Below are 26,641 nucleotides of genomic sequence, written 5' to 3' on the forward strand. Positions count from 1 at the left end.
CATCTTAATACCCTTTCAATATCCGCGTCGCCCATAAACCCATCACCACACTACGTCAGTTAAAGACTAACGTTAAAGACAAAGACGAACCGAGGAACAGACAGGGAACGATTTATAAGATCAATTGTTCCGACTGCCAAGCCTCCTACATCGGTGAGACTGGCAGAAACCTCACAACAAGACTGAACACAGACGGGCGACGAGGAAAGGCGATATCAGCAATCACATTGCTGAACACCATCGACTTACCAACCACAACATTGACTGAGACTCTGCGCAATGCCTAACCTACAGCACTGACTATTTTCTACGACTGACTCTGGAAAGCTGGTTTACTAACCCACCCATCCCGACCCCAGGGGAGGACATCCATCACACAGTAGTTTCGTGCCTGGGAAATTAACATCTCCTGCCCCTAACAATGCAGAGACGGGAATCCTGCAGGAGACGAGACCTCCATTTATTCGTCTCTATTCGAGAAGACTAGAATATCTAACCATTTCTTGATGTTATAGAAAAGGAGCATATTCTTCTCAATTATTTTAACACCCTGAGTGTTGGTCCGGCCGGGGCTCGAACCCTCGACCTCCCGCACAACAGTCCAGCACTCTATCCATTGAGCTAACCGGGAGACGGTTAGCTCTGTTCAAGAAAGAAAGATTAAAACAACTGCAATGTAAACTTATCAAGCACAGGATTTGAGGAGTATTGACTCCATGAGTCTCTCTTAATGCAGACTCCTAAAGTAAGCGCATTCTTTCCGCTTCTGCCAAGTGAGTCCTTTAAAGGTGTGCGAAAAAAAAACTTGGGTGCTTTCTTAAAAGAGGGTTTCAATGATGCCAGGTCTTCTACGGGTAACGGTTATAATTTTGGCCAATTTACGGCTAACGGTCAATATTTTTCATTGTTGTCACCCGAAACCTTTTTTTTTTTTTTAAGGTTAACGCTTTATACGATTAACGGTTAAAATTTTTGAACTTTTACACATAAGGGCTACATATTTTGGCCGCTTAACGTACCCCCTTAGACCAAACAGTGACAATGCACTCATTTTTTGTGTTCACGCTAGTGAAGCACTTCCATCTAATTTTCATTTAATTTTTGATTAATTGCAACAATATAAGCGAGTCTATTGATAGCGCTCCATTTTTCTCTTTTTGTCTTCTTCTTCCCCATATCACAATGGCATCCTGGCGATTTCAAGGGTATATTCTCTCAAGACCACTATACTGTGGATTGGGAGTTTAAATTGGATAAGGAAGTGAAACGTGATGGTAGCGAGCGTTCCTACTTTGAAGCTGGAGCTTCAGATTGGCTAATGGCGCGCAATGAATTAAGCTTAAATGCATAAACAACTGTATCTGTTTTCTCCTCGAAAATCCATCCCCTTTGTACGTCACCTTTGATGGCGTTCAATGATCCGGGTGGATCATCTCTATGAATGACCGTGTAAGAGTCATCCTATTTAGGATTAGAGCCCTGCCATTTGTCAATCGTCAGTGGTTCACCACTGACGCAAGTCCATTTCCCTGCTTTAAAAGTTTTCCCCTGACCAATGTACCACTCACCAGATGTACTCTCCTCTCGATTTTGAATTCTATTTTTAATGACTTCCCACTCCCGTTCTTTTTCTAACACCACCAGAATTTTGTTCTTGTATCTAAGTTCTTGCGCCCACGCTATTTTTGAATCACTGCTATGAAAGGTTTAACAGGAGCACTGCTTCTTTCCATCTAAAATAAATTCCTTGTTTAGTATTCGTTATACGTTTAACTAGTTACTGGTTACACAATTCATTTCATTAGTTATTTTTCATCACTGACATTAAGTCACTGGTTGAAACAGAAAAAATATATATATGATATAATCCGCTATTCAAGACCTTAGCTTACTCTGAATTCCATTATGTTCCCCTCTCGCTCTCGTTAAGGGGACTCGACAAAGAGATGCTTAAGGCAACTGGTTGTCTGGGTTGCACAAGGGTTGCTCTGTTTTCCCTGAGCCACACAACGAAGTAACTCAAAGGGAAACAGAGAGTGAACGAGATATGCGAAGACAAGAAATTACGAAGTCCACATTTCCCCAAAGTACTATACAACAAAAGAATCAGGAATTCCACTGTTTATATCACGTATATGACGTTTTGTTACACGCCATAGGAATTCGTACATTAGAAACCTTACCTCCTGCAGACTGAAAAATAACAATTGTCATCGTGATCGGTCCTAAAAACGACGCAAAGCTCATCCTTTCTTGTCTAAGACAAGTTTACTTGAAGTGAGAAACCGAAATTTAAGCGACCTTTTTCTCGAATATTCGCTTTATCAAAATCGAACATCAGCGTAATGTCTGGGCGGCGTCATTTCAAATGATCTGAAGGAGCGGAACTCAGTGTAACGAGAAAGATCAAAACATCAAAGATGACAAGACAAATGTAAGTCCAAAACGTTTGAGTTTGGCATTGCTTAAGACAAGAATATTCTAGCAAAGTAAAGAAAAATTTAACCCTATTAGCTCATGAGTTTATGTATATGGACGTGATTCCGTCACTTTGCGTGTAAATTGGATTTCCACCTGACTATCGCATCAGCGATGATGACACCTGACTCAAACAAACCATAAAGAAAAAAAAAAAAAAAAAAAAAAAAAAGGAACATGCATAATTTTTCGTTCGGGTAAGATAGTTACAAGTAAGCTAGATTCAGGGATTTGGAGCACTTTTCGCCGTGTGACTGAATGCGAGCTCCTTGATTTCTTCAATTAAGTAACGCAAAGCATTTACCATTTATTCAATTGCATTTTATTTACATTTCTTTCCCTAAGATTTCGAAAGTAATTGGGTCTGTGACTTTTTTTTAAAGAAAGATTGTACAAAATGGTGTTTGAAATTCCTCTTGAGATTCACTCACTGAGTCAGGTAACCAGAGGCAGATCCACAGCGAGTAAGAAAAATAAGCGCAGCGTGCTAGGTCAATCTAACAAAAGTCATTGCATTCCTCACCGAGGTGTGTTGATTGTTATGATAAGAGTATTTTAATTAATATACGATAGAGCGCAACACAAATCGTCATATGTTTCGTATCAAATACCGGACAGATTTTGTCGAATGAACATGATTTCGACTTGCCCGCTCCCCAAACTTGACGAATAATCTGTGTGTCGCTAAACTATTTAATCCAGCAATGCGTTGCGATGACCCACGTCTTACTACTCAACGGGATTTCTGATTTGCTGTGTCACGCTTTGAACTGATTAAGGAAGTGCTTTGACGCGGCTCCACCAAACCTTGACGTTCTTCACTTCCAACAAGTATGTTTCCTACATGTATTTTCCTCGATTTATAATTCTTGCCGACTGCTGACGATAACGTATGGAAAATGCCACGGCGTCAATTTTGAGGAAACAGTTAATTAGCCACAGAGTGGAAACGGTATGGTCGCAACGGGGTGATGGCTTTTATTGCTTACGGTTGAAGTTTTAGCTGTTTCGCGGCAAGCAGTTAATTTCTTCTAGTCTTCCGTCCTTTGGATTACCAGAAAATTTTCATGGTAAACTTTTTTTTTTACGACTAACGGTTAAACACTTTCAATTTTTTACGCCCAACAGTTCATTTTGTTGCCGCTTTCTGACTAATGGTTAATCCCACTGGGCCCTCGAGAAGGAAACTAGGTCAAGGAAAAAGGAAAAAAGGTGTTTATGAAGGTATTGTTTAATTTTGTTCGTCACAATAGGAAAAATGAAAATCTGACTTCCAAAAGGAAACGGCACAGACAAAACTGTCTATGACCCACACTGGTGATCAAGAATCGTCATCGTTCACATCGATGGGTAAACCGAGTCAGGTTCGGGTTTATTCATCCATTAATGAATTATCTATTGATGCCAGTTATGAACAATTACCTTTGGTGCCTTACCATTCATAGAACGAGTGGGATCGATTCTTATCACAATAACTCGATATGCTGTCGCTATCAACTGCTACACGATTCCGCACATCCTTTTTCGGTCATAAGCTTCGTGAGAAAGTCCGCTATCGATGCACTGGGAAGTTTTTTAGTTGTGGCTATGTAATTAACAAATTAACTCCATGTTGTTGCGCCTATGATTAAGTTTAAATCACTGCTGACGACAAATCTTGGCAACTAAGATAAAAATAAAAGTGGCTCACGAAGCACAACCGAGTGAACACAGACTTCAAACGTTTGCGCATGCGTGGACCTTGTGTTGGCTAGGTGTCATGCTTTCAGGCAGTCAGAACCAAATTGCCTTGTGCTAGTTTCAAACAACTACATAAGCCAAGAAGCCGTGGTTTTTAAAAGACGCAAAACTTGTTGTTTTCGAAAATTGTGGAGTTTTCCTTTCGCTTACTTTTGTTCCTTTTAAGGATTTCTATGAAAGTTTCAATTGGCGCACAGCCGGCCGTAATTAATCTCCTCACGAAAACCAGACGATTTACCTACGTGTTAACCAAGCCAATGTTTCTGGAGATGTTCTTTACACAAAAAGTTACTTTGGAGGAGAGGTGCTTGTCTCAAAGCTCAGATAGTTGTGTCATTTTGGTTACTAGGATCAATCCCATTAGTTAAATCAAACTGTTTATTTATTCATTGCTTTTGCTTTTTTGTTTTCTATCGTAGACCATTCTAAGTATATAAATGTTGAAACGAGTACTACAATTTGATGCTGCAGTTTTGATGCTGCAGTTTAATTCAATGCCATCAGACCTCGGGAATTCATGACTTATTGGTAGGTTAGGACATAATTCAAAGTTTTATACTTTGCCAAGAGATTTGAAAAAGAAAAATACACCACTTGAAAAATGCACAACGCACGAGGGTTCGTTGAACTTTTGAAATGTTTTTCTTCTGTACGCCTATGTACAGAGCTCCGTTTTTTTAACTTATGTCCATACAAAATTATCGCTAGTAGGTATTAATGTTTTTTTTTTTCGGTTTTCCATGTTACTTAAAGTGAAACATGCTAAGTAATCTGGTACACAACAGTTAATGTTGATACAATCATCATGCTTCTATCCACTGAAGTTAATTTTGTAAAATTAGTTTGTTCTTGTAATGACAAAACAAATGATTACTGATGACTATTTCTGAAAAAAATTTTTGCGAATTCTAATAATTTTTCTTTAAATTTTGAGTTAATTTTTATGTTTATCACTAAATCATTTCTAGAATCGGAAACGAGCAGAGTTCACTTATGCCCCCCTTCTTTTGTTTCCTTCAAATTCTGCTGTGATATCTCCACGTTTGCTGTCTTCACGTGATCAATCTGGGCGTACACTGTTTGGGATTGCTCTTGAAGAGGCTTTGCGCTATTTTCTCGGGTATGGACCAGATCTGCATAGAGAAGTCCACGGTATGGAGGGGGCATCTAGGTATCAAACATTAAACGAAGAAATATAATTACATGTATACCATATAGGCAATACGTGAAACCAGTGTCACAGAGTAACGTTAGCAACATAGTAACTAATGAGCAAAAAATAAATAATAGCAACAATAAATTAATGATTTTCAAAATAATAAAAAGGAGAAGAATAAAGGAAGAAGAAGAAGAAGAAGAAGAAGAGGAAGAAGAAGAAAGAGGAGGAGGAAGAGGAAGAGGAAGAGGATGGACCACTAAAGTCTACAGAGGAATATAATCAGCTAAAAGAATTAGTCTTGCCCTTTTTGGTTTTCGCGTAAGCTTTTACTTTCTATTACTTGTAATTGGTTTTGGTTTGTCTTTTTTTGTTCTTTTGTTTGTTAGTTTTGATATACATATGCAGTTTTCAGAGAACCCTTTAGATAATCAAAAATAAGTCCAGCCGCCGTGTTCCAGCTGCGCGCTTTACTATCATCAATATATTTTCTAAATCGAAGAAGTAAATAAATGTATGAAGATTTTTCTCCATAAATTAAACGACACAAGGAACGAAACAGGTGTTCTTTTAAAAAGCAACAACAACATCAACAAAACAAAACAGAACAAAACAACATATAAAAAACTATTGTCGGAATTTGTTAAATGTAATACCTGTGGCGGTTTCTTCTTTTTCGTTGTCATGTCAACAGCGGCGTACAAGTATTCATTGTTCCCGTCAGCCTGAGGTGTCTCGCTCTTTGGAGCCTTTGCGTTGTTGTCGAGCCCTGAATCAGTTTGATGTGATGAACGACCAATACAATGGACTTCTGATGCCTTGTTCACAGGCAACCCACTTGTTCCATCCTGAGGGCGGCTTTGAGATGGTTTGAGAACAGTTGCTTCAGAATTGACCTTGCCTTTTCTTTCGTTCTGAACTACAGCGTAAACATTATCCTTGTTTTCTTTTTTTTCGTCGCACAAAGTGGGTGGCTGCTCTATTCCTTTCTTACCACCAACCATCATCGCTTTTTCTCGTTCTCGTTCCTGAATTTCTGAACATCCCTCGCATCCTGACCTTGACTCTCCATTAGTCTCATCCATGTCATCATACCCGCTCTCATTTTTGCAGTCGCTCCCTGTCTCGTAGGTGGCCTGCCCAGATTCTGTTTGTGAAAGGGTTAAGTGTACAGTGAGCTCGGTGGAGCTCTGTGCTTGCTGGACATGTACAGGATCAATAGATTGCAGTTTGGAACTCGGCGGCACCTCATAGGTGCAAGTAACCCGATCGTGAAAGTGATCTGAAGATGGTCTATAAGGCAAAATGATAATTATCTCTCATATGGCTGAAATACTGTTGTTAATAGGACTATGATTTAACAGGATATATTCATATAGCTTAAATTTTTGCGCTTTTGTTTTAGCGTAGCGTCGTATTTTGTCCTCAAACGGAGATTTCAGGAAAAAAAAACCAACATACAGTTAATGATATCGAATTACATGTATACTTTAAAGCAAATAAGATGCATTGAATCAAATAACAGTCAAATTTTCCATTGAGAAAGGGGGAGGAGGGGGGGGGGGGGGGAGGAGAAGAATGGCCGGACAGAAAATGAGGTTTGGAAAGGAAAAAATATGTTATCTAGACGATGGAAAATATTGCAATTATCATTATATAAGTATCATTACCACTATGTATACCTCAAAATACTTTGTTTGTGTCATTGAATCCTAAGCCATATGGAGGCTGTTTTGCCATCACTCAAAATGTTTCTCACGGAAAGTAAGTTTTGCGAATAATTTGTTTATAGACATATGCCTTTCCATGTTTAAAATAGAGATGAATAAGATATGATGAGTTTATTAAAAACTTTTAAAGGAGTACTTAAGATGAACTTATTCTATTGTATACTACTTGCCGTAATGCTGTTGTCATGATTGAACATATCATTACTGTCGTGGCCGTCGGGAAAAAAAGGAATAAATGGCATGTTAATAGCGAGCCAAGAGTTATAAACCACCCTCCCATCTACAGCTCTATCCCTCCATCCCCTACCGTGGTATAACATGAGGGGGAATGGATCTTCTGAGGTACATTGTTTGGCTCCCCTTAGCTCAGTTAATTTTCCTAATTTCTTAGGAAGGCTTTTGCCAAATATGTTAAGGTTTTATTCACATGCTTACCATATTTACTGACATTGATTAGAAAACTGTAGACGTTACAGGAGCTCATTCGGTTATATAAGACGCATGAACACAGGAAATCGACAAACTTGAAAAACGTGGGGAAACTCTTTAACATTCTAGGTCTTCGAAATAAGCCGAAGGCATCAAAAACTATTTGACTATATAGAAATGTAATTATAGTTATACTGAAAAGGGAGATAAAGAAGGTTACACAATAATTGAAAAGCAATAACAAAGGGGCAAAAGCAAAAACAAATTACGAAAAGATGAAAAACAAACAAACCAACTAAAAAAGAAAACCCAACAAAAAAAAAACAACAACAACAACAAAACAAAACAAAACAAAAACAAAGAGGCAAATGATGCAAGAGACTTGCCTTGGTTTTTATGACCATGGTGTCGCCGAAAGAACAATATACCGAATACGACTGCAATTGCTAAGATGAAAACGGCCAGTAGCACTATGACGATCACGACCAAGTTTATTTTGCCAGATGAAAAATCCTTCAATGAAGATTCACGAACGGTATTCTTAAAAGTAGTCCCTGAAGAAGAAAAAGGAAAATGTTTATTTAATTGGTTTTCTTTGAGGCGGAGGCTGATTGAACTGGAAAAGTTTCTAGTGAGTACTGAATCGAAAAATGGAGATTCCAACCGTGAGGCAGAAATGTTCATGAGACTGAATTAATGAATTGATAAGTGAACAAGTCAATGAAACAACTAATCAATCGATTAATCGATCGTTCAATACAGCTGATTCAGAGGCATGTAGACATTTATACTGTAGACATAGACGACGTTAAGATAGCCACATTGTACTTAGTGTTGGTTGATATTGATTTAATTTAGATCGGTTTTGCAGTATTAAAATTGTTGCACGTCTTGGTTGGGTGGAGAGTTTTGCCACCTTTGTCGCTGATTCTTTGAAACGAGAAGTTTCCGGTGTTTGCGGCTCACGGGTCGACCCTGAGGGAAAGAGGTAGGTGAGAAAAAAGTTAAGAAATCTTTAGATTCAGAACCACCCACAAACCTGCTAAATTTCTTCGTTCATTTCATTTATACGCTTAAAAGGTGCCCACAAATCAGACTCTAATGCGCATAATGTCGTTTTTAGCAAAGTGTTATATCGAACTTTTCTCGTTTTTCGGAACTGTCTTTGTTGAACTGATAGTGGACCATTCTCCAATAACTAGATCTTCTTCATAGAGTCAAAGGTGACGGAAAACTGAGCAAAAAGGTAGGGCTGTATACATTCATAACTACTGAATAATTTACCCCGCTGCACTTTAAGTATAGCCGCTTGCGTCTATTATACGCGACGCTGTTCGATTACCTCTTCACACTCCCTAATTTCTTAGCAACGAAAAGAAAAAATATTCCTTTTCAAATATCGTTTTCAAAGTTACTTCATCAATAAGATTTCATCAAGCGAAAGGTTGCCGGTTACCACTTGAGGCACCACTTGCGCAAAAAAAGTTACGTTACAGAAATTTTTGGTTTTGGTGTCTTTAGATCATATGACGCTTATGTAACCTGTGTTTTAACACATGCACATAATACGTGTTACCTGGGCCCGGTTGTTAAAAGGACAGATAACGCTATCCAACAGATAAATCTCTATCCAGCGGCTCAATGAGACACTACTAGGCTTTGACGAGGCCTTTGGAAAAACAAAATGATTCTGCAAATGTGTTTTTAAATTTTGTTGCCACCAAATTTAAAGAGCGAGATTATGCATTTAGGGGGTTTCATTCTTTTCTGTTCCTACTGCAATACTCTAAACTGCTGTGACGCATTGCACAGATGTAGCATACCAAAGGAATCGTCTAATGATTCAGCCTGGCAACAATGGGGATTCAGTTACGCGACCCGAATCCGCTCATCTAGAAAGGTATTGCATGTTCAAATTATCATAGAGCTCTTTTGAATTTAGAAAGTAACCAAAATAGCTTAGCCGGTGAACAGCTCTAATAGATAACGCTTGGCGAATCATTTGCGCTGCGTATTTGCATTAGCCCTTCTGTAAGCTTTGTAGATTTTTTAACCAACCTTTTTCAACGCTATATTCAGTAGATCCCTCACATACATATCCTGCTAGTCGCGCTCTTATGTCATACCTTATATAGTCATATATAGTCATAGGGCCTCCGTACGTCTTGCACATTTGTGTGAAATTCTCTAATGTTTGGTTGTTAGGCTCCCCTAGAGCCCAAGGCCAAGCTCCACTCATTGACGAATTTATTTCGCTATTATCATCGGTGGAATATGTAATGGAACCATTGTATACATGTGTGCAATTACCTCTGTGGTCTGCATGTAAAATAGAATTGAGGAAAATGCCTTATTCATTTTTAAATTTATTCGTTATTGGAGACGAAAACTTGTGACCCGAATGCTAAACAAAAGTCAGTTACGAGTGTTTCTCGTAATTGCCATTACCTCTACCTCGTATTTTCCTCCCTTATTTGTGTCGTTTTCTTATCCTCAGTGAATGCGAAACAAGGTCGCCATCGCGCGAAGTAAACACCTGCAAGACACTTCCTTTGTTGGGTAAATTGAATCATTTGCCTATGTTGAAATGCCTTAAAGGTAAAATTGATTTTTCATTTTCAAAATAAACCTATTGCATTTTTGAAACCCTTCTTTGATATCTTTGAACATAAAATTTACTTAATCCATCAGATTTGTAGTAATTTGAGGAACTTTGAGGCCGACAGAGAAACTGAACCAAATGGTATAGTTTCTTCAGTCTTAGGTAACACAACATTTTCGTCGCTGCTTCCAGGCATCAAGAGAATAGGATCTTCTTTTGCTAGCATGTAGTAAAAAAACAAAAACAATAAACAAAAAAAACAAAAAACAAAAAAAAAATAAATAAATAAACAGGGAATACAGGAAAAACCCTTATTAATATTTTTAAAGGAAAATTTGAAGTTCATGCCTAGTATTCGCCGTCTTCCATATTGCCCATAAAGGGTATCTTGGTCATTTCAAAGGCATGGTAATGAAAGAGAAATAAAGAATTAAAGGAAAAAAAAATTATGCATGAAGCTTCGGTTGCAAAGTCGTGCTTACCTATCTGACTATTGACCATGCTTTTGTCTCCACTTAGCGTAAAGATCACTAAAATATCGTAAAACGCGATTTTCCCATTTCAGCGGACAAATATTTCTCTGAAAATGCTCAAATAAAACCACAATGTGGACAGCGAGCACTTCAGTATTACACGTTTGGCGCAAGCTGTACTTAGACACGGTTGCAATAATAAATAAGTAGAGATGAATGATATGCAAATGCATTCGCTACAAACATACAAGATCAATTAAACTTAGCGAAGCGCGGAGTTTCTTCAAAAAGTAAACATATTAGTATTTATAATCAAATGGCCACGAGTGAAAGTAGGAAATTATTTCAATCGCGTTTTGTCAAAATTCTGATAATTTCCCGAGCCTTTGGGCGAGGGAAATTATCAGAATTTTGACAAAACGCAAGTGAAATTATTTCCTAATTTCACTAGAAAACCATTAGCTTTTAATTACCTTTTAGTATCGTTGGTGACAAATTACGTTGAGAACCGTAATTGTTTTTACTGGTTTATTCTATCGAAAACCGAGGACATGAAGAAGAATATAGTTTTCGTTTAAGGCATACATTATTGTTAAAGTTCGCAATATTCTGAGTTTTTTCACAAAAAATACCTTTCTAATTCTTCGTGCCTGTTAATAATTTTTGGCCGCTTCTTTTAATTTCGTAACTTCTTCGAGGGTCGCAGCGTCTTAAATCTCGACGCCATCTTGGCTCTGATCGAGATACAAGAGATGTTACCATCGCAATTTTGTAATTTCACATGTGAAATTAAAAATTAATGCTAAAATTTCGCGACAAAATGAAAGAGTAATTTGTCACTTATGATATTAGTGAAATCATACTCGCCTGGTATTCACGGAATTAAAATATGGCGTCCAATTTGAATTACCATTGTTTTTGACTTACTAGCCTCGTCTTCATGTAGAAAACACAAAAGGATTATCACATGTGTGAGAGGCTAGTAAGTTCAGAACAATGGCAATTCAAATTGAACGCCATATTTCGATTCAGTGTATAATTCGCACGACCTTGCTCAAGAGCCCTTATCGCAGTTACGCCCACTGTACGAGAGCTCAGCGGACTTTGAAGTTTCAAAGCGAGGCTATCGGGTAACACAGGTAAAACTTTCAAGTAAAATCGAAGCAAACGGCTACGTTTGGAGTCATTTTTATTCCTTTTTTTTAAGGATACAGCGTGTTCTCGTCATGGTTAGAGATTGTATTGCGTACGGGTGGAACAGTCTATTCAGCGAATGGGCAACAGACGAGATCCAGAAGATTAGGATCGAGACCGAGGTCTTGCCTGACCACCTATAGAATATGTCGGAAGACATTCTAACAGCAGATGGGCTACTAAACGCTCCGGGCCAAAGCAATGCCATTGAGAACGAAAAAAAAACATGGAAGCCGCATATGACACCGCCAGCGAAAATGATCTACTCGGTAAGTCCGAGGATGACGAACAAATCCCTCCGTACCAAATGCCTAGTGGGAACATCAGTTCAAAAACAACAGCGTCAAAGCCGGAACAGCTCCAGCCGCCCAAGGACAGAGCAGTACAAGAAACATCGCCGCTAAAGCCTATTCACGGAAAGAAGAAAAACGAGCCAAAACCTATCTGTGGAGGACAAGATCAGCCAGGCCGAAAACGCGATCAAGGCGCTAAAAAGGCACGAAGAAAAAGGAACTTGCCGAGAATCCCTAAAATATAGGGCCATAGCCAAAATAAGAGCGGACGAGGATTTCAAAAGAGAGATAGAGCAAATCCATAACAACGCGGAGCAAGAAACAGTAAAGGCGATCATGAGCTTCCCTGAACATGAAATACAGAAAATAAAACGAGCCAAAACGGCTGGAACACTGAACACTAAGAACTGTAGTACGATCGAATCAGCGCGCGTGGCGCAAGCTGAAAGCAGTCAAGACAATGTAACGATCGAGACAGTAAAAAACATAGCTGTTAATCTCCAGGAACAACCGCTCAGTTCGGCAGTATGATTAAAAGACTAGGAATAATGGAGAATAAAGAATTTGAAAAGTGTATTCTCCGATTCCCAATACAAACATGGGGCCAAAAAACGAATTTCAAAAGCCAAACGGCCAGCAAATAACAAGCGCAAGGAGCGCAGAAAAGTCAGACGCCAAACACGTTCAACTATTAAACTAGAGGCGAACAAAGCGCACATAAAAAAACTTCTCAAATAAAGAACTTACAAACGACCAGATTAATTTACTGGCAAAAAGGCTTAAATTCATTCCAAAACCCGCTACAAAACAAAAACAGATCAGACAACTACTATTGTGTAACTTTGACCAGTTCGCAAGGAGAATACGTCTGATTTACATATTCCGAGGGGGAGGACAAAAAACATCCCTGCCACGTCAAATCTACATGGATACCACCAATACAAAAATTAGTAGCCCTTGAAAGCTATTTAGAAGAGGTTAATAGTTACCTTTCAGAAATATAAATTACAAAGCCAAAAATATTTTGCCTCGGGTCGAACGTGAGGCACTGAGTGCCTTGAAACGTGACTGAGTGAAACCTCAGAAAGGCCGACAAAGGAGCAACAACCGAAGTCATGAACAAACGCGACAGAATTTTGCCGTTCCTTTCCGAAATGAGAACCATTCTTTCAATCTTCCTTTCGTGATGCCAGGACAATTACCACTAAGAATTTTAACTTTTTCCTCAGCAGAAAAAAACGCAGATTCCAGAGTTATATGGTCAGACATGGAGTGTTTCTGGTGTTTCTCGAGAAACGTGGACCCTATAGCCTCGTCCTGAAACTTTAACTCAACGGACCCTTTGCATTGCAGACACAAATGCGATAAGGGCTATTCAGGTCCAAACTAGAATGGTATTGTGTCTTAACTACGTCGTTGATTCGTTTATCACGAACGAAGGAGCAATTTGCGATCACATCACAATTACACAAACACTTCAATAAATATATCTTATTCTATGTTTTGTTGAGTAGTATCACTGATTATTTTTACGAGTTGTGCCGTATTTTGACGAGCCTGTAGGGCGAGTCAAAATACAAACAACGAGTTAAAATACTCAGCGAAACTAAACAACTAAAAGTCTAATAAGCTATTTATTATCAAACACGCCAAATTGTTATTTTAGTGAGAGCGAATTTCGCGGATATTTATTTACGAGGAGTGCGTGACAGAAGCTAATTTTATTTTAATTTATTAGCTTCGCCGACAGGAAGGGACCCCTCAACAGCTTGCGCCAAGTACTGCGGGCCCTAGTACCCACCCAACCCACCCCAGGGGAGGACATGCACCACAAAGTGATATCGTGCACGGGAAATTAATGTCCCCTACCCCAACCCTGCAGGAGACGGGACCTACGGTTTATTCCTTATCCAAGAAGAACAGAATGTCTATCCATTTCCTGATATTATAGAAAGGTAGCACATTCTCCTCAGTAATTTTAAGACCTTGAGTGTTGGTCCGGCCGAGGCTCTAACCCTCGATCTACCGCTCAACAGTCCGGCGCTCTATCCATTGAGCAAACCGGGGGAGAAGCGGAACGGAATTGGCGCGTTGTCGTGTTGTTCTTTTTATTTTCTTCAATAAATGAAGAAATTACCCGCTTGTCTGGCTGTTTTTCTTCATTCGATTCATCGAATAAACTTGGATCTATATTTGCCAGCCATTCCGACTTTTTGTCGTCAAAATTCAAATATAATTGAAATTGTCCGCTATTGTGTTTTTTGTAACTTCAATCTACTTCTTCGTTGCGCGAGGCGAGAAAACCTCTCTAACAGGTACTCTGGAGTAGGAATACCGCGCGATATTTGTACTCGTCTGTGGCGTTATTTGTACTCTACTGAGTGCAGTTGGATAATAAAGTGTGCATACTACATTTTGCTCGGACGATTTCGTTATAATTAATACTTTACTTTGAGGTATGAATATTTCAAAAAAAATTGATGTCTGGTATGCTTTTAAAATGTTAAAAACAATCAACTTTATTTAACGAAGGTTACACAGAGCGGTAAATATACTGAAAAACCAGTGGCCCTCAAGAAATAGTGAAAATTAAAAAAATAATAGCGTTACATAAAAGCATTTAAGACTAACCATATAAGGAGTTACTAAAATACAACTATAATATAAAAGTTAAATTTAATTTGTTTAGTTTATCAAAAAACAGAGCAAAGATAGACCACTTTCATAAATGGCTGCCGGATTAACATTCTTTTATTTAAATTTCAATTTGCCAGAGTGGCCTCGCTTGAGATACTGTATTCTTTTTAATTTTGTACTAGAGAACGAGGCCACCTAGGCAAATTTATATGTAAACAAAATAATTTTAATCCGGCAGCCATTTATGAAAGTGGTCTACGAGGCCAGTTAATAAAATATACAATTTAGAATCACATGTCTTTATAACTATTCACGAAATGTTCTTACATGAATTTTTTGAAGCCTATAAGATTCTGTTTCTTTCTGATCTCGCTGGGGATCTTATTCTACAGGCAGACAGTTGATACAGTGAAGGACCTCCCTCTGTCTTCCGTTTGAATCAGAGGCAGACGAAATCCTGTATTCAATTAGTCATTTAAGACTCTGCTTTAACCAAAAATGTTGGAGAAATTCTCGCCTCAAGAAATCTCAGATAGGATTCAACTTGGACATGACTGAGAATGCAATCATACTCAGTTATACTCAATGGGTTCTATTCTAGAATGAATACCCGCTGGTATGGAAATTCCACATAGGTTTCTAAAGCGAGAAAAACTGATCCAAATATAATAATGATAATAAACGATGATGATATTAATCATCATTATCACCATCGTGTTAATTATCACTATGTTATTAAGAGTGACCTGTATTCATAGACAAGGACTGAGCTTAAGTCATCGATGAAATATTACTGTAGTACCTCTCGAAAGGAATTTCCATCGAAATCATGAGATATCGAAATAGATAGTCGTTGCCAGGGCGCCCAATTGAAAAATGTTACAAGAATGGTCCCTCCCCAGATTGTCTGTATGTAGAATATTCCTTTCTAGGAGTGGGAAGGAGGCAGTTTGTTTTTGGACCTTCGAGCCATCGCGCGTGCAAAATAGCCCAAAAAAACCTTCAAAATATTGCCTCTAATTAGTTTCATTCTTCTATAATCGAACTCTGCTCATTATGTTAGCTTATTTTCTTTGATATGACTTTAGGTTGGGTTTACAGAGAAAGATCTTATAGCCATGGTGTCGAAATTTGTACTTTTTTCTTGTTTATCCTAGCAAATAAAGATAATGTGTTTTGCTGTTTATATGTATTTAGTTAAATATTTGACTCTCGAAGAGGGCATATTGAAATGTTTCATCTTCCATTGAATGTTTCGCTGTAATGCATAAGAACACTTAGGAGGACACGCCCTATAAGATAGCTCTGTCAGAAGATCAGAATGTCGTCGGAGAACTGAGGAGAATTGCTTCGTGTCTATGGTAATTGTAATAATTACAAACACAGTAAAATAATGGTAACAATAATGATAAGGATGATAGATTTAAAACAATGGTAACAATCTGGAGAGGTGTCTCGTCATTTTTCATAATGAACAGGCTGATCGATCGTGATTACTGGACTCAGGATATGATAGTGTTAGTTTAATTTTAATTAACATCTAGCCACGGTTTCGTGGATGTATCGCTCTACGATATATCATGATCAGGATCACAACTTTTACTAAACATAAAGAAGGAGGGCTGGGGTATTTTCTCAAAAGCTCTAAGGATTTTGCTTTTCCTCGTACCCCTCTTATACAGATTGAATATCCCTTACTTTCAAATATACATGATATCCTTCAAGCCTTATACCTTCCCACAGAGAATGCATAAGATTCGAAAAAAGCAACCCCCATCCAAGTAAAAACCTGCCCATCGCGTTACGATCCTGCGAGTTAATTCCGCATTCTGACTTTTCTTTTCTTTTCTTTTTTTGTTGTTGTTTTTTTGTTTTGTTTTGTTTTGTTTTTTTGTTTTATTTTTGTTTCCTCTTTGGCACCTGTTTTTTTGCCTGTTCGTTTAACAGTTTATCGTTTTTCGCTAGCGCATCCTCTTTTTTTTTTTTAAGGTGAGCAAGGAGAGCGCGAGGGGCTTGGAAATGCAACATCCAACAAGAAGTGTGCAGTAGTGGTCTAAGGAAATGTTAGATATAAAATTTTCCACGGAATAACTCCCACCTTCTGAAAGCAGCTTATTCCAAACATCAGTTTTAGCATTCGCCAGTTGTGTTCTGTGTGGGGCGGAGGATTTTCTTGTTGCTAACGGTTTGCTGGTGGATCTGGGTCCTGTTGTTTTCTCAATGAAATAATCATCAATCCTTTCTGAAAGTGTGGAACAATCTAGGAAGAAATGAGAACGACATGCTTATTTCAGAATCAGACTCCTTTTTCCTCATTTTGATTTTAACTTTGATCAACATAGATTAGCATGATCATTACTTACTGACTTGCGTTTCACATATAAATCCTGGATCTTCAAAATATTTTGGTGATTTACACGGTATGTTGTTATACTTTCCATTGTGCATCTCTACACATTTTTCTGTTTCAAAATTGTTTGGTTCTCCTCCTTTCCAGCGCCATTTTCCAGCTGACGTCCCGTTAACCCACCCCACGATCTTACTCAACCAGTACCACCTAAGAGTATTATTTACTCTTTCCAAGCCAATAAACCAACGAGAGTTTTTTCGCTGGTGTCTCTCGATCAAGTTCTTGACAACGTGCCATTCTCTTTCGGTTTCCATAGAGACAAGTGAACTACTGTAGTCATCAACACATTTGTTCATGGCCATAATCCAGTTACCAGTGTCCGTGTGAAAAGAATACTTGGAGCAGATCTTGACTCCTGCTTTATGGGAAACCAACCGATTGAGGAGAAAAAGGAAATACGAGGAGAATGATTTATAATTTGGATATGTCAACAAAGTTGAAATGGTAAATTGGCCATTACAACGATTACAAAAGCTGACGTTTCGAGCGTTAGCCCTTCGTCGGAGCGAAGAGAATGATTTATAAATTGTAAAATAGGTTGTGGTTATTCATCGTAGTAAGTAACACTTAAGAGAGAAATGTAATCGTTTATCTCATGATGTGATTACTGTCGCTACGTTTCCTGTAAATGTCGGTGGTTAGGCGTCAATAAGGTTCGTAAGGAAGGCGAGTTTGTTGTTGGTGGAGCGTATTTGGTGGTTTACGAAGCTTTCTACTTTGTAACAGGCCAAGATGGTGAAGGTGTCGTCTACGTAGTACGACCAAAGGATGTCGTCGACTCGGCTTAACATGACGGCGTGGTCTACATGATTTCCTGTAAGTGCGGAGAATTTCACATCGGCGAAACTGACTGCCCTATGCAGTAGATAATCAAGGAACACGACAGGGATGACCGACTCGCTAATGCGCAGACCTCAGCAGTCTCAGAGCACGTCCACAACGATGGACACGATTAGCTCAAGAACGAAGTAAAGTTTATTGATCGTGATCCCCATTTCTACGCACGCAGGATGAAAGAGGCAATTAACATGAGACTTCACTATAACAACATTAACAGGGAGAGTTACCGACGATCAGAAAACAGAACAGCTGGAAAGCCGTGTAGCAGCGGACCACAGACGGAATTTAAATGCACCAAACACAGCCGTAGAATTCCATCTAATCGCAGCTGAATAGAAAAGACGACGCACATACATTCGGAATCTTCTCCTGAAGAAGACTAGTAGTATGCAATCCAAACGTCGCGATCCACAATTCAAGTGACCACATCGTGAGACAAACGATTAAATTTGTCTTTTAAGTAATCTATATATGTATGTAATTATTCATTTTTATTTATAGATATCTATATTTCAATAACAAGAAGCTGCTACAATGAAAGAAAACAATAACAATGACAACACAAAACAAACGAAAAGATCGGTTTTAACTTAAAAATGCTTTTGTTGTTACCGTGTAAAAGTAAGTTACTCCTTTTTCAAGGGGTCAGGATTGACTTTTTGATTTTTGGTTTTTGTTTTGTTTTGTTTTTTTTTTCAGTAAAAACTCAACACGATACGAATTCATTAAGATAATGGAACTTCCTCTAGATAGGAAGAGATTTTTATCACACGTCCGAATAGGATTACTTCACTGACTACAAATGCGGAAATTTGGCCTCATTGGTGTACATCATTTTACGCTTTCTATATTTACTCTATCTCCACTGGAGAGTGATAGGACAGTAGAAATTAATAAATGATACACACTTTTATGTCGTGTTGGTCTGATTTGGCACGGAGCTGAAAGTTTTAGTATTTTTTTTAACACTTTGCACACTCATACCCAAACCCATCTGGAAGATCTGGTTTTTATTCTTTTAAGTAATCAAACAACTATCAGTTATGGTAATGAAACTTAGGCTACAGGAGAGTTCTTCAAAGTACGGACAGAAGGAGTACGTCACTAACCATAACACTGAAATTTTGCCTACTTGTACACGATGTATAGCATTTTGCGCTTTCTATCCCAAAACTTAAAAACAGTTTCTACTAGGGAGGGACAAGACAGTAAAAGTAATAAATGATTCACATGTTTATGCCTCGATGAACCACTGGTAGAGCTGAAATTTTGTTGTTGTTTGGTTATAGCATTTGCACAAGCTTTTGCCCGCATACCGATATTGAAGAATCAGTTTTTACAGGTACAATAGATAGGCTACGATACTCAAAGAATTTCCCCCAAGCAACTTTTTTTTAGTTTCGTATCCGTTTGCCACTTATTGAATTCGCTTTGATTGATCTTACTGCATATACAAAGCATATTATTAAATCGTGCGTGTATGCTTGAAGTCAGGCTATAAGCATCGAGAGAAGCTGGCTCAAATTTCAGTTAAAAGAAATCCACAAGGATTTTCATTTGTAAAAAAGATGAGTAACTATGTTATGGTTGTTTTGTATCGGGGGCGTTTACATTTCATTATCATAAATATGGAGGCTGCCAAATTAAATTTTTGAAGAATTCAATATATGATTTGCCATAGTTTCTCATACGTTTGAATAATTTGCATTGAACATTATCGTCTACTTTACTCTGTGCTGGTTTTATAAGTAGCGTACAACATTTTTCTGTAGGTTTCGCATGGCTGATTTGTAGAGCCATTATCATTTAAAGACTCATTTCCTTCTCAAACATTTTCCCCAACCCATTTGCCGGCCCTGCTCGCTTTTTCTTACCAAATGTATACAGACCAAACGGACTTTCAAAGGAAAGCATCGAAACACTCGGAGCAGAATCGCCGCAAGAAAAATACACTTACAGTGTACATGTTTAATCGTGCCTTCAGCTTATATTTTACAACGGTGGATTCAAATGACGATTGAAAACGTAAGGAGAAATGAGCTTACCATTGGTGACTTGGTCTTCAGTAGCACTAGTAGCACGAATAGCAAACAGCAATAATGTGCAAACAGCGGTCCCCATAATATCCCTTAGATTCCAATTTAGAGCAGATAAGGTCGAAAATTTTTAGTGAGGTTGAAATCGAAATTTTACAAGGCGTTTAAGAAACAGAGCTCACGGGAGTTTTTTCGGTTTGTTTGTTTGTTTATTTGTTCAATGTGTCGATACTTACTGGATCTATTTTTAGGAACTATGCGCTTCATTTTGTCAAAACAAGAACAACACAAAACAAACGGAAAACCGTCTTAATCGGCTGCTTCACCGTGTAAAACTAAAATATCATTATTTGAAGGGGCCAGGACTATTTTTATTATAATTATTTTTCTTTTAAGTAAATGTTTCAGCATGATGCAAAGGAATTGATGAGGCATAAGTTATAGTAATGAAGCTTCTGTTCTTTTTCAAAGTTCCGATAGAAGGAGTGCCTCACTGACCATAAACACTAAAAAATGTTGCATACACGGTGTCTGGCGTTTGTACTCCCTATCCTAACAATTAAAGACAGTCTCCACCTGTGACGGATAAGACGCTTAAACTGAAGAAATGATTGGCATGTTTATGCCTCAATGTACTATTTTGGTGGAGCTGAAGTTTTGTTTTTCTTTGGGTAAAGCAATTTGCCCAAGCTTTTGTTCGCATACCCATTTGGAAGAAACGGCTTTTACAGGGACGATAGAAAGGCTATGCCACTCAAAGAGTTTCCCTAAGCAACTGCTTTTTTTTGTTGTTGTTTTATTTTATTTTTTTTTAAGTTTTGCATCCGTTTAATTCAAATGTATGTGATCTTGATCCTAAATACGTTTAAACTGTAATAACAAAGAATGGAGCTGTTTAAAACGTAAATGAAGCAGCGCAGGTATTCCTCGCCTTTTCATTAGTTCTCTCGCTTTGATTAATATCGGTCTTCAGTATAGAGCAATTTACACTAGATAGGCTTTGATACGCAAAGGATTTCCCTAAGCAGCTTTTTTTTTTCCTTTTTTCTTTTTAAGTTTTGTATCCATTTAAATCGATGTGGTCTTGAATACGTTTAGGCCGTAATGACCAAAGATGGAGCTATACTAAGCGTAAATAAAACCGCACTGGCTTTGTAGTCACTCGACCGTTTTTTAGTTCCCTTAGCCACCTATTGAATTTGCTTTATTTGCTTTGATTGATGTTACTATGTAGAGCAATTTATCCAATGATGCGTTTCTAAGTATGTTTATATTCGTCGAGAAATCTGGCTACAAACTTCAATTAAAAGAAATCCACAAATAATATCATTTGTAAAGAGGGTGGTTTGTTTGGTATCTTGGGGTGTTTGCATTTCATGATCATAAATATGAAAAAAATGCTAACTTAAACCTTTTAAGAACTTGATTATACGATTAACCATGATCTCTCTTGTTCTTGAATAATTTTAACATTGCAGTAAATGGTTTGAACCCGGGGGTAACATGTGAAGGTGTAGTCTGATCGTCCGGGTGAGTGTAGTCCTGAGAAGGACTGTTGTCGGTGGCAGTGACTGACGTTTCGACAACCTGTGCGGAAGTCATCATCAGAGTCAAGTGAATGATTGTTGTCAGTAGAATGTTCTTATTCCAGTTCGTGTGAAATGATCGGTTTGTTTTGCCGTGATGTTATTGGCTGTAAGACTCAAGTGACGTAAGTCGGTCGTGATTGGTCTGTTTCGGTCTGTCGGTAAAGCTAGGTTGTTCTTTTTCGGTCGTTTGTGATGTTTATGTCGTGAATGAGTCGTTTGTATGGGGCGGGTAGTTGTTGACATCTGTTTAGGGGAGTCTGTTCGGATCATTCACGGTTTCCGGGAAACGAGCCCAAAAGCACCTGATCAAAAACGACCACGATTCCTCGTTTTGCCAAGCTTCGACATACGAGCCTCGTTTTTCCAATCGAGCCTCGATTTTGCAATCGTGCCTCGATTTTGCAATCGTGCCTCGATTTTGCAATCGTGCCTCGATTTTCCAATCGAGCCTCGATTTTCCAATCGAGCCTCGATTTTCCAATCGAGCCTCGATTTTGCAATCGTGCCTCGATTTGGGAGGGAGCCTGGGATGAGCGAGAGCGGTCATGTTCTGGAAAAATTGTCGAGTTTAATTTGTGAACTGGGGAAGTTTTCGAGGAAAGAAATAAAGAAAAAAGGGAGAAAGAAAGAAGGAGAGTAAGAAAGAGAAAAAGAATGAAACACCATATTCTGGTCGAACTGCAAATTTCCTAAAATTCCAGAGATTATGTGGTTCGCGCCATACGAAAAAGACAAGAAAGAAAAAAACAAGAAAATAACAAGATCAATGAGAGTTCTTATCAGTTAAAGAAAAAATTATAGTCTGCCTTTCGTAGACATTCCATCTTTTTTTAAAAAAAAAAAAAAAGCGAAAAGAATGCGAACGAGAAATAGCCCGGCATCGAAACTGGATTTTTGGGTGGTCACTAACACTTCGCCTTTTTTTTTCTTTTTTCCACAGTTTAGGTATATTTGAGTGATTCAGCTTTCTTTCAGTTTTCGTTCATCTTTCTTTCCTTCGTTTATCATTAACACAGTACGTTTCATTTTATAGTTTAACAACTAAAAGAAGTCGTGAAGCTCTATTTCATGCTATCATTATTATTATTTCTTTCGTGGCACAGATTAAAAACAACGTTGGGGTTTAGCTTTAATAGCATTAGTTAGTATAACGTAATGTGTTTGCAGATCTGTTTTCTTTTCTCCTAAATCTTTAGGTTATAGCAGCATCCTTTTCCGATCGCGTGTCGCTAAAGTGCCTTCTACAAGAACCTTCTACAGTCCTCCAACCCACGGTAAGTTCTTCTACAAGCTCCAAGCAATCTTGGACGATCTTTGGTTGAAAATATTCAACATTATGATCATGGATGACTTTGACTCCAATATCAAAACAAGTATGGGGAAGCGCTTGTTAAAAGTGGCTAAACATTTTGGTTTAGAGAATGTGATTGAAGAACCGAGTGGGATTACGGAATCTTCAAACACAACCATAGACCTGATCTTTACATCCAACAAATCCAAGGTGAAACTTGCAAGCGGTCATGACCCAGGGATTTCTGATCTCCATCTTGAATATGCTTTGGTGAATTTGCGAAGGCAAAAGTCAAGTCCTGTGATTAAATAAGTGACTTCTTTTAAGAGCCTTAACTCTGACCATCTCAGACAGGACCTCGATACATCACCCTGGAGTATTTGTGGAACTTTTGATGATGTGGGTTATGTTGCTTGGGCCTGTGAGTATTTGTATAAATACATAATGAATGAGCGTTTAAAATCCTGTAAAGTAAAGGTTCGCACCAATGGACTGAAGTGGATGAATAGCAATATCATCAAGGAGATGAATAGGAGATATGTCTTGTTAAGAAAAGTTCAAAGGAACTCAAGTGATACAGATGCATGGAAACGGTATAGCAAAAAACGTAATCTTATAACTAAGATCACGAGAGAAGCTGAAGCTGAATATTGGAAAGTTAAATTTTAAAGTGCAAAGAGCTCAGGTGACTTTTGGAGGTTGGTACGCCGGTGAAATGCATGGCAAATCAAAAGGCAATGTGAGTGCAATTAAAAATGAGGATGGAATTATTACAATAAATTTTAAACACAAGGCTGACAGTTTCAATGACTTCTTCTCTAAAGTTGGTGAGAGGCTTGCAAATGATATTCTAACAGATACCAGTGGTAATGAACATCAGCACATTTACCAAATTACACCTACTATTGAGCCAGTACAACTTAACGTCCACAAGATTAAAAGGGTTATCGATAAAAGAGTTAAGCCTGGAAAAGAATGTGGCCCTTACAACATTACCTCAAGGGGACTCAAACTTGAAGGAGATGCTGTAGCAGTTGGCCTGTCTTATGTGATGGAAGTAAGTTTAAAATTCCCAATTTACCCTCCTCGATGGAAGCTGAGTAAAGGGAAAGCTGTAACCAAAAAGTTACATAGCTCTTAAAGAGGTGACTTTAGGCCTATTTCTCTATTGTTTATTCCTAGCAAAGTGTACGAGGGCATAACAGGAGATTCCATTGACTGCCATTTTAACAAGTCCAACAAAAGCCAGTGGATTTTTAAAACTGGCAGGTCAACAGAACTCTTAATGCTGCACCTGACTGAAGTTTGGAGACACGAACTGGATAAAAACAAAACTGTGGGAGTACTGCTTATAGACTTTAAAAAGGCATTTGATTACATTTGTCATAACACGATGGCCCTCAAACTCCAAGCCTTTAGATTATCAGGGAACCAAAACAATCTGATTGAAAATTACTTATCTGAGAGAAAACAGTTTGTTGAGGTTAAGGGGCAAAGATCTAATGAAGTGACCGTCAAGTTTGGCGTACCCCAGGGACAGTACTTGGCCCCAGGCTTTTTAGTATTTACGTCGATGATCTGCCTGAAGTGCCTAGTTGTGGAAAGATGGAAATGTTTGCTGATGACACAACTCTATATTGTATAGGCAATTCCATTGATGATGTCAGCCTTAAGATCCAAACTTATTTAACTGATATAGCTAAGTGGTGTAACAGGAACGTTTAACAATTCATCCCGATAAAACTGAGGTTATGCTTCTTACCCGTAATGCTTTCATTGGTCCTTTAAGACCAGTCAAACTGGTTGGTCATGCCATTAACTTTGTCAACAAGTCATACTATCTTGGGTTTATGATTTACAAGAAGTTAAGCTTGGACCCCACATCAAAGATCTATCAATATCTATGGTCAAGAAGGTAAAGCAACTGCGTAGGTTCAAAAGCCCTCTCTCTCATATCTTGGAGTCCATATATTTTAAGGGAATTTTACCAAGCATCACTTATGGAATTTTTTGTATGGGGTAAGCAAAGTTATGTGTTTTAGAGAAAATTCACCTGAGGGCTGCCAAGGTTATCTTCAAACAACACGGAGGTACTAATTCCCAATCAGTGATACCGTCTTCTTAGAAATCCATAAGTTATTTCTATAAGATGAGGCTCCTTTCTCTGACACACAAAGCTTTTTATGGGATCAATCCTGAGCAGGTTGTAACAATTATTAGGAAAAGTCCAAATATACGAAATATGAGGGACAATTTAAAACTAACTCTGGAGCTACCAAACTCTAATGTTGGAAGACTGTCTTTTAGACATAGGTCTGCAATAGCGTGGAATTCTTTGCCTCGTTCAGTTAAGAACGTAGAGGATAATAAGAGATTTAAGAACAAACTCCGTTCTCTTTCAACAATTATTGAAAAGATATCTTTTAATCAAACTGCTCTAGTTGGCAACAAGGATTTGGTAAATTGTAAATATTTTTAGGAATTTTATCTTACTACCTCTATTGAAATTTATGCTAGGATTATAAACCAGTTTGAATCACTACTCACATTTTAATTTATGCTAGGATTTTTCTACTTTTTTTTGTAATTACTTTACTTAAATAGAAGCTAGATTTGTCGCAGGTCCACATCAGCTTAATGCTGCCAGTAACCAACCTGCGTTACCAAATAAATTATCTATGTATGTATGTAGGTATGTATCAACTATTGTGTTTTCACACTTGTGTTCTCGTCTCTTGAGTATTAAGGCTCTAGAAGAATCCTTTTTCAATTTATTGATCTTGCAGCATGCCGCTAAATTGCCTTTTGTAAGATTTGTTTCGCAAAACAGTATTTTATACACAAAGTTTTTGTCACTATCACCTAATGTTTTTTCTCACTTGAGTTCCTTTTCCTTGAGTCTTTAGGCTCTAGCAGAATCCTTCAGTTTCAATGTATTGATCTTGCAGCGTGCCGCTAAAGTGCCTTTTGTATGATTAATTTTTGTTGGAAAACAGTATTTTGAATGCACAAAGCCTTTGTTACTATGACCCATTGTGTTTTCTCACTTAAGTTCTTTTTCCTCGAGTCTTTAGGCTCTGGCAGAATTCTTTTTCAATTTATTGATTTTGCCACTAAAGAAGACAGTAATTTTAAATAAATAAATCTTTGAAATAGGTCGATCTGCGATCTTCCTTAGGTTATAGCAGCATCCTTTTCCGAGTTATTGATTTTGCAGCGTGTCGCTAAGTTCCTTTTGAAAGATTTGTTTTTGAAAACAGTAGTTTTTAAAACAAAAAGCCTTTGTTACTATCAACTCGTGTGTTTCCACACTTCTGTTCTTTTCCCTTGAGTATTTAGGCTGTAGCAAAATCCTTTTCAATTTATTGATCTTGCAGCGTGCCGCTAAAGTGCCTTTTGTAAGATAAATTTGTGTTGGAAAACAGTATTTTTTAATACACAAAGCCTTTGTTACTATCACCTAGTGTGCTTTCTCACTTGAGTTCTTTTTCCTTGAGTCTTAATTAAGGCTCTTTCAGACTCCTTTTTCAATTTATTGATTTTGCCTCTAAAGGGCCTTTTGTAGCTTTTATTTTGGAAGACAGTATTTTTCAAATAAACGAATCTTTTTTTTTTTGGCATCATTTCTTTTTTTGGGGCTTGAGTCCTAAGGCTCTTCCAGAACCCTTTATCAATTCGCACTTTGGCGGCATACTTTCAATTCTGTTTGCCGCTAAAGTGCCTTTTGTAATATTTATCTTTTC

The 26,641-nt window shown here is 38.0% G+C and overlaps 2 protein-coding genes across 2 annotated transcripts; both read right to left on the minus strand.

The window, feature by feature from the left end:
• Window positions 1-4,582: 4,582 nt before the first annotated feature.
• Window positions 4,583-6,904, minus strand: LOC148723027 (uncharacterized). Its single transcript, XM_088734315.1, has 2 exons — window positions 6,031-6,904; window positions 4,583-5,385 (listed from the first exon to the last, which is right to left on the minus strand). Exons 1-2 carry the CDS (start codon window positions 6,457-6,459, stop codon window positions 5,206-5,208), a joined length of 609 nt encoding a protein of 202 aa, XP_088590441.1. The 5' UTR covers window positions 6,460-6,904; the 3' UTR covers window positions 4,583-5,205.
• Window positions 6,905-8,190: 1,286 nt separating this feature from the next.
• Window positions 8,191-17,444, minus strand: LOC148723028 (uncharacterized). Its single transcript, XM_088734389.1, has 3 exons — window positions 17,096-17,444; window positions 16,831-16,992; window positions 8,191-8,508 (listed from the first exon to the last, which is right to left on the minus strand). The coding sequence occupies exons 1-3, from the start codon at window positions 17,442-17,444 to the stop codon at window positions 8,342-8,344; spliced, it is 678 nt and encodes a 225-aa protein (XP_088590515.1). The 3' UTR covers window positions 8,191-8,341.
• Between the last annotated feature and the right edge of the window lie 9,197 nt (window positions 17,445-26,641).

Source organism: Stylophora pistillata, chromosome 9 (genome assembly GCF_964205215.1).
Source record: "Stylophora pistillata chromosome 9, jaStyPist1.2, whole genome shotgun sequence".
NCBI classification, from domain to species: Eukaryota; Metazoa; Cnidaria; class Anthozoa; order Scleractinia; family Pocilloporidae; genus Stylophora; species Stylophora pistillata.

Coding starts and splice junctions, on each gene's coding strand:
- LOC148723027 (XM_088734315.1), bottom strand. CDS start 6,459: ATGGATGAGACTAATGGAGAGTCAAGGTCAGGATGCGAGGGATGTTCA. Junction 5,386..6,030: donor AAAAGAAGAAACCGCCACAG/GTATTACATTTA, acceptor TTTGATACCTAG/ATGCCCCCTCCATACCGTGG.
- LOC148723028 (XM_088734389.1), bottom strand. CDS start 17,444: ATGGCCATGAACAAATGTGTTGATGACTACAGTAGTTCACTTGTCTCT. Junction 16,993..17,095: donor TATATGTGAAACGCAAGTCA/GTAAGTAATGAT, acceptor ATTTCTTCCTAG/ATTGTTCCACACTTTCAGAA. Junction 8,509..16,830: donor GAATAAGCTGCTTTCAGAAG/GTGGGAGTTATT, acceptor TCTTTCCCTCAG/GGTCGACCCGTGAGCCGCAA.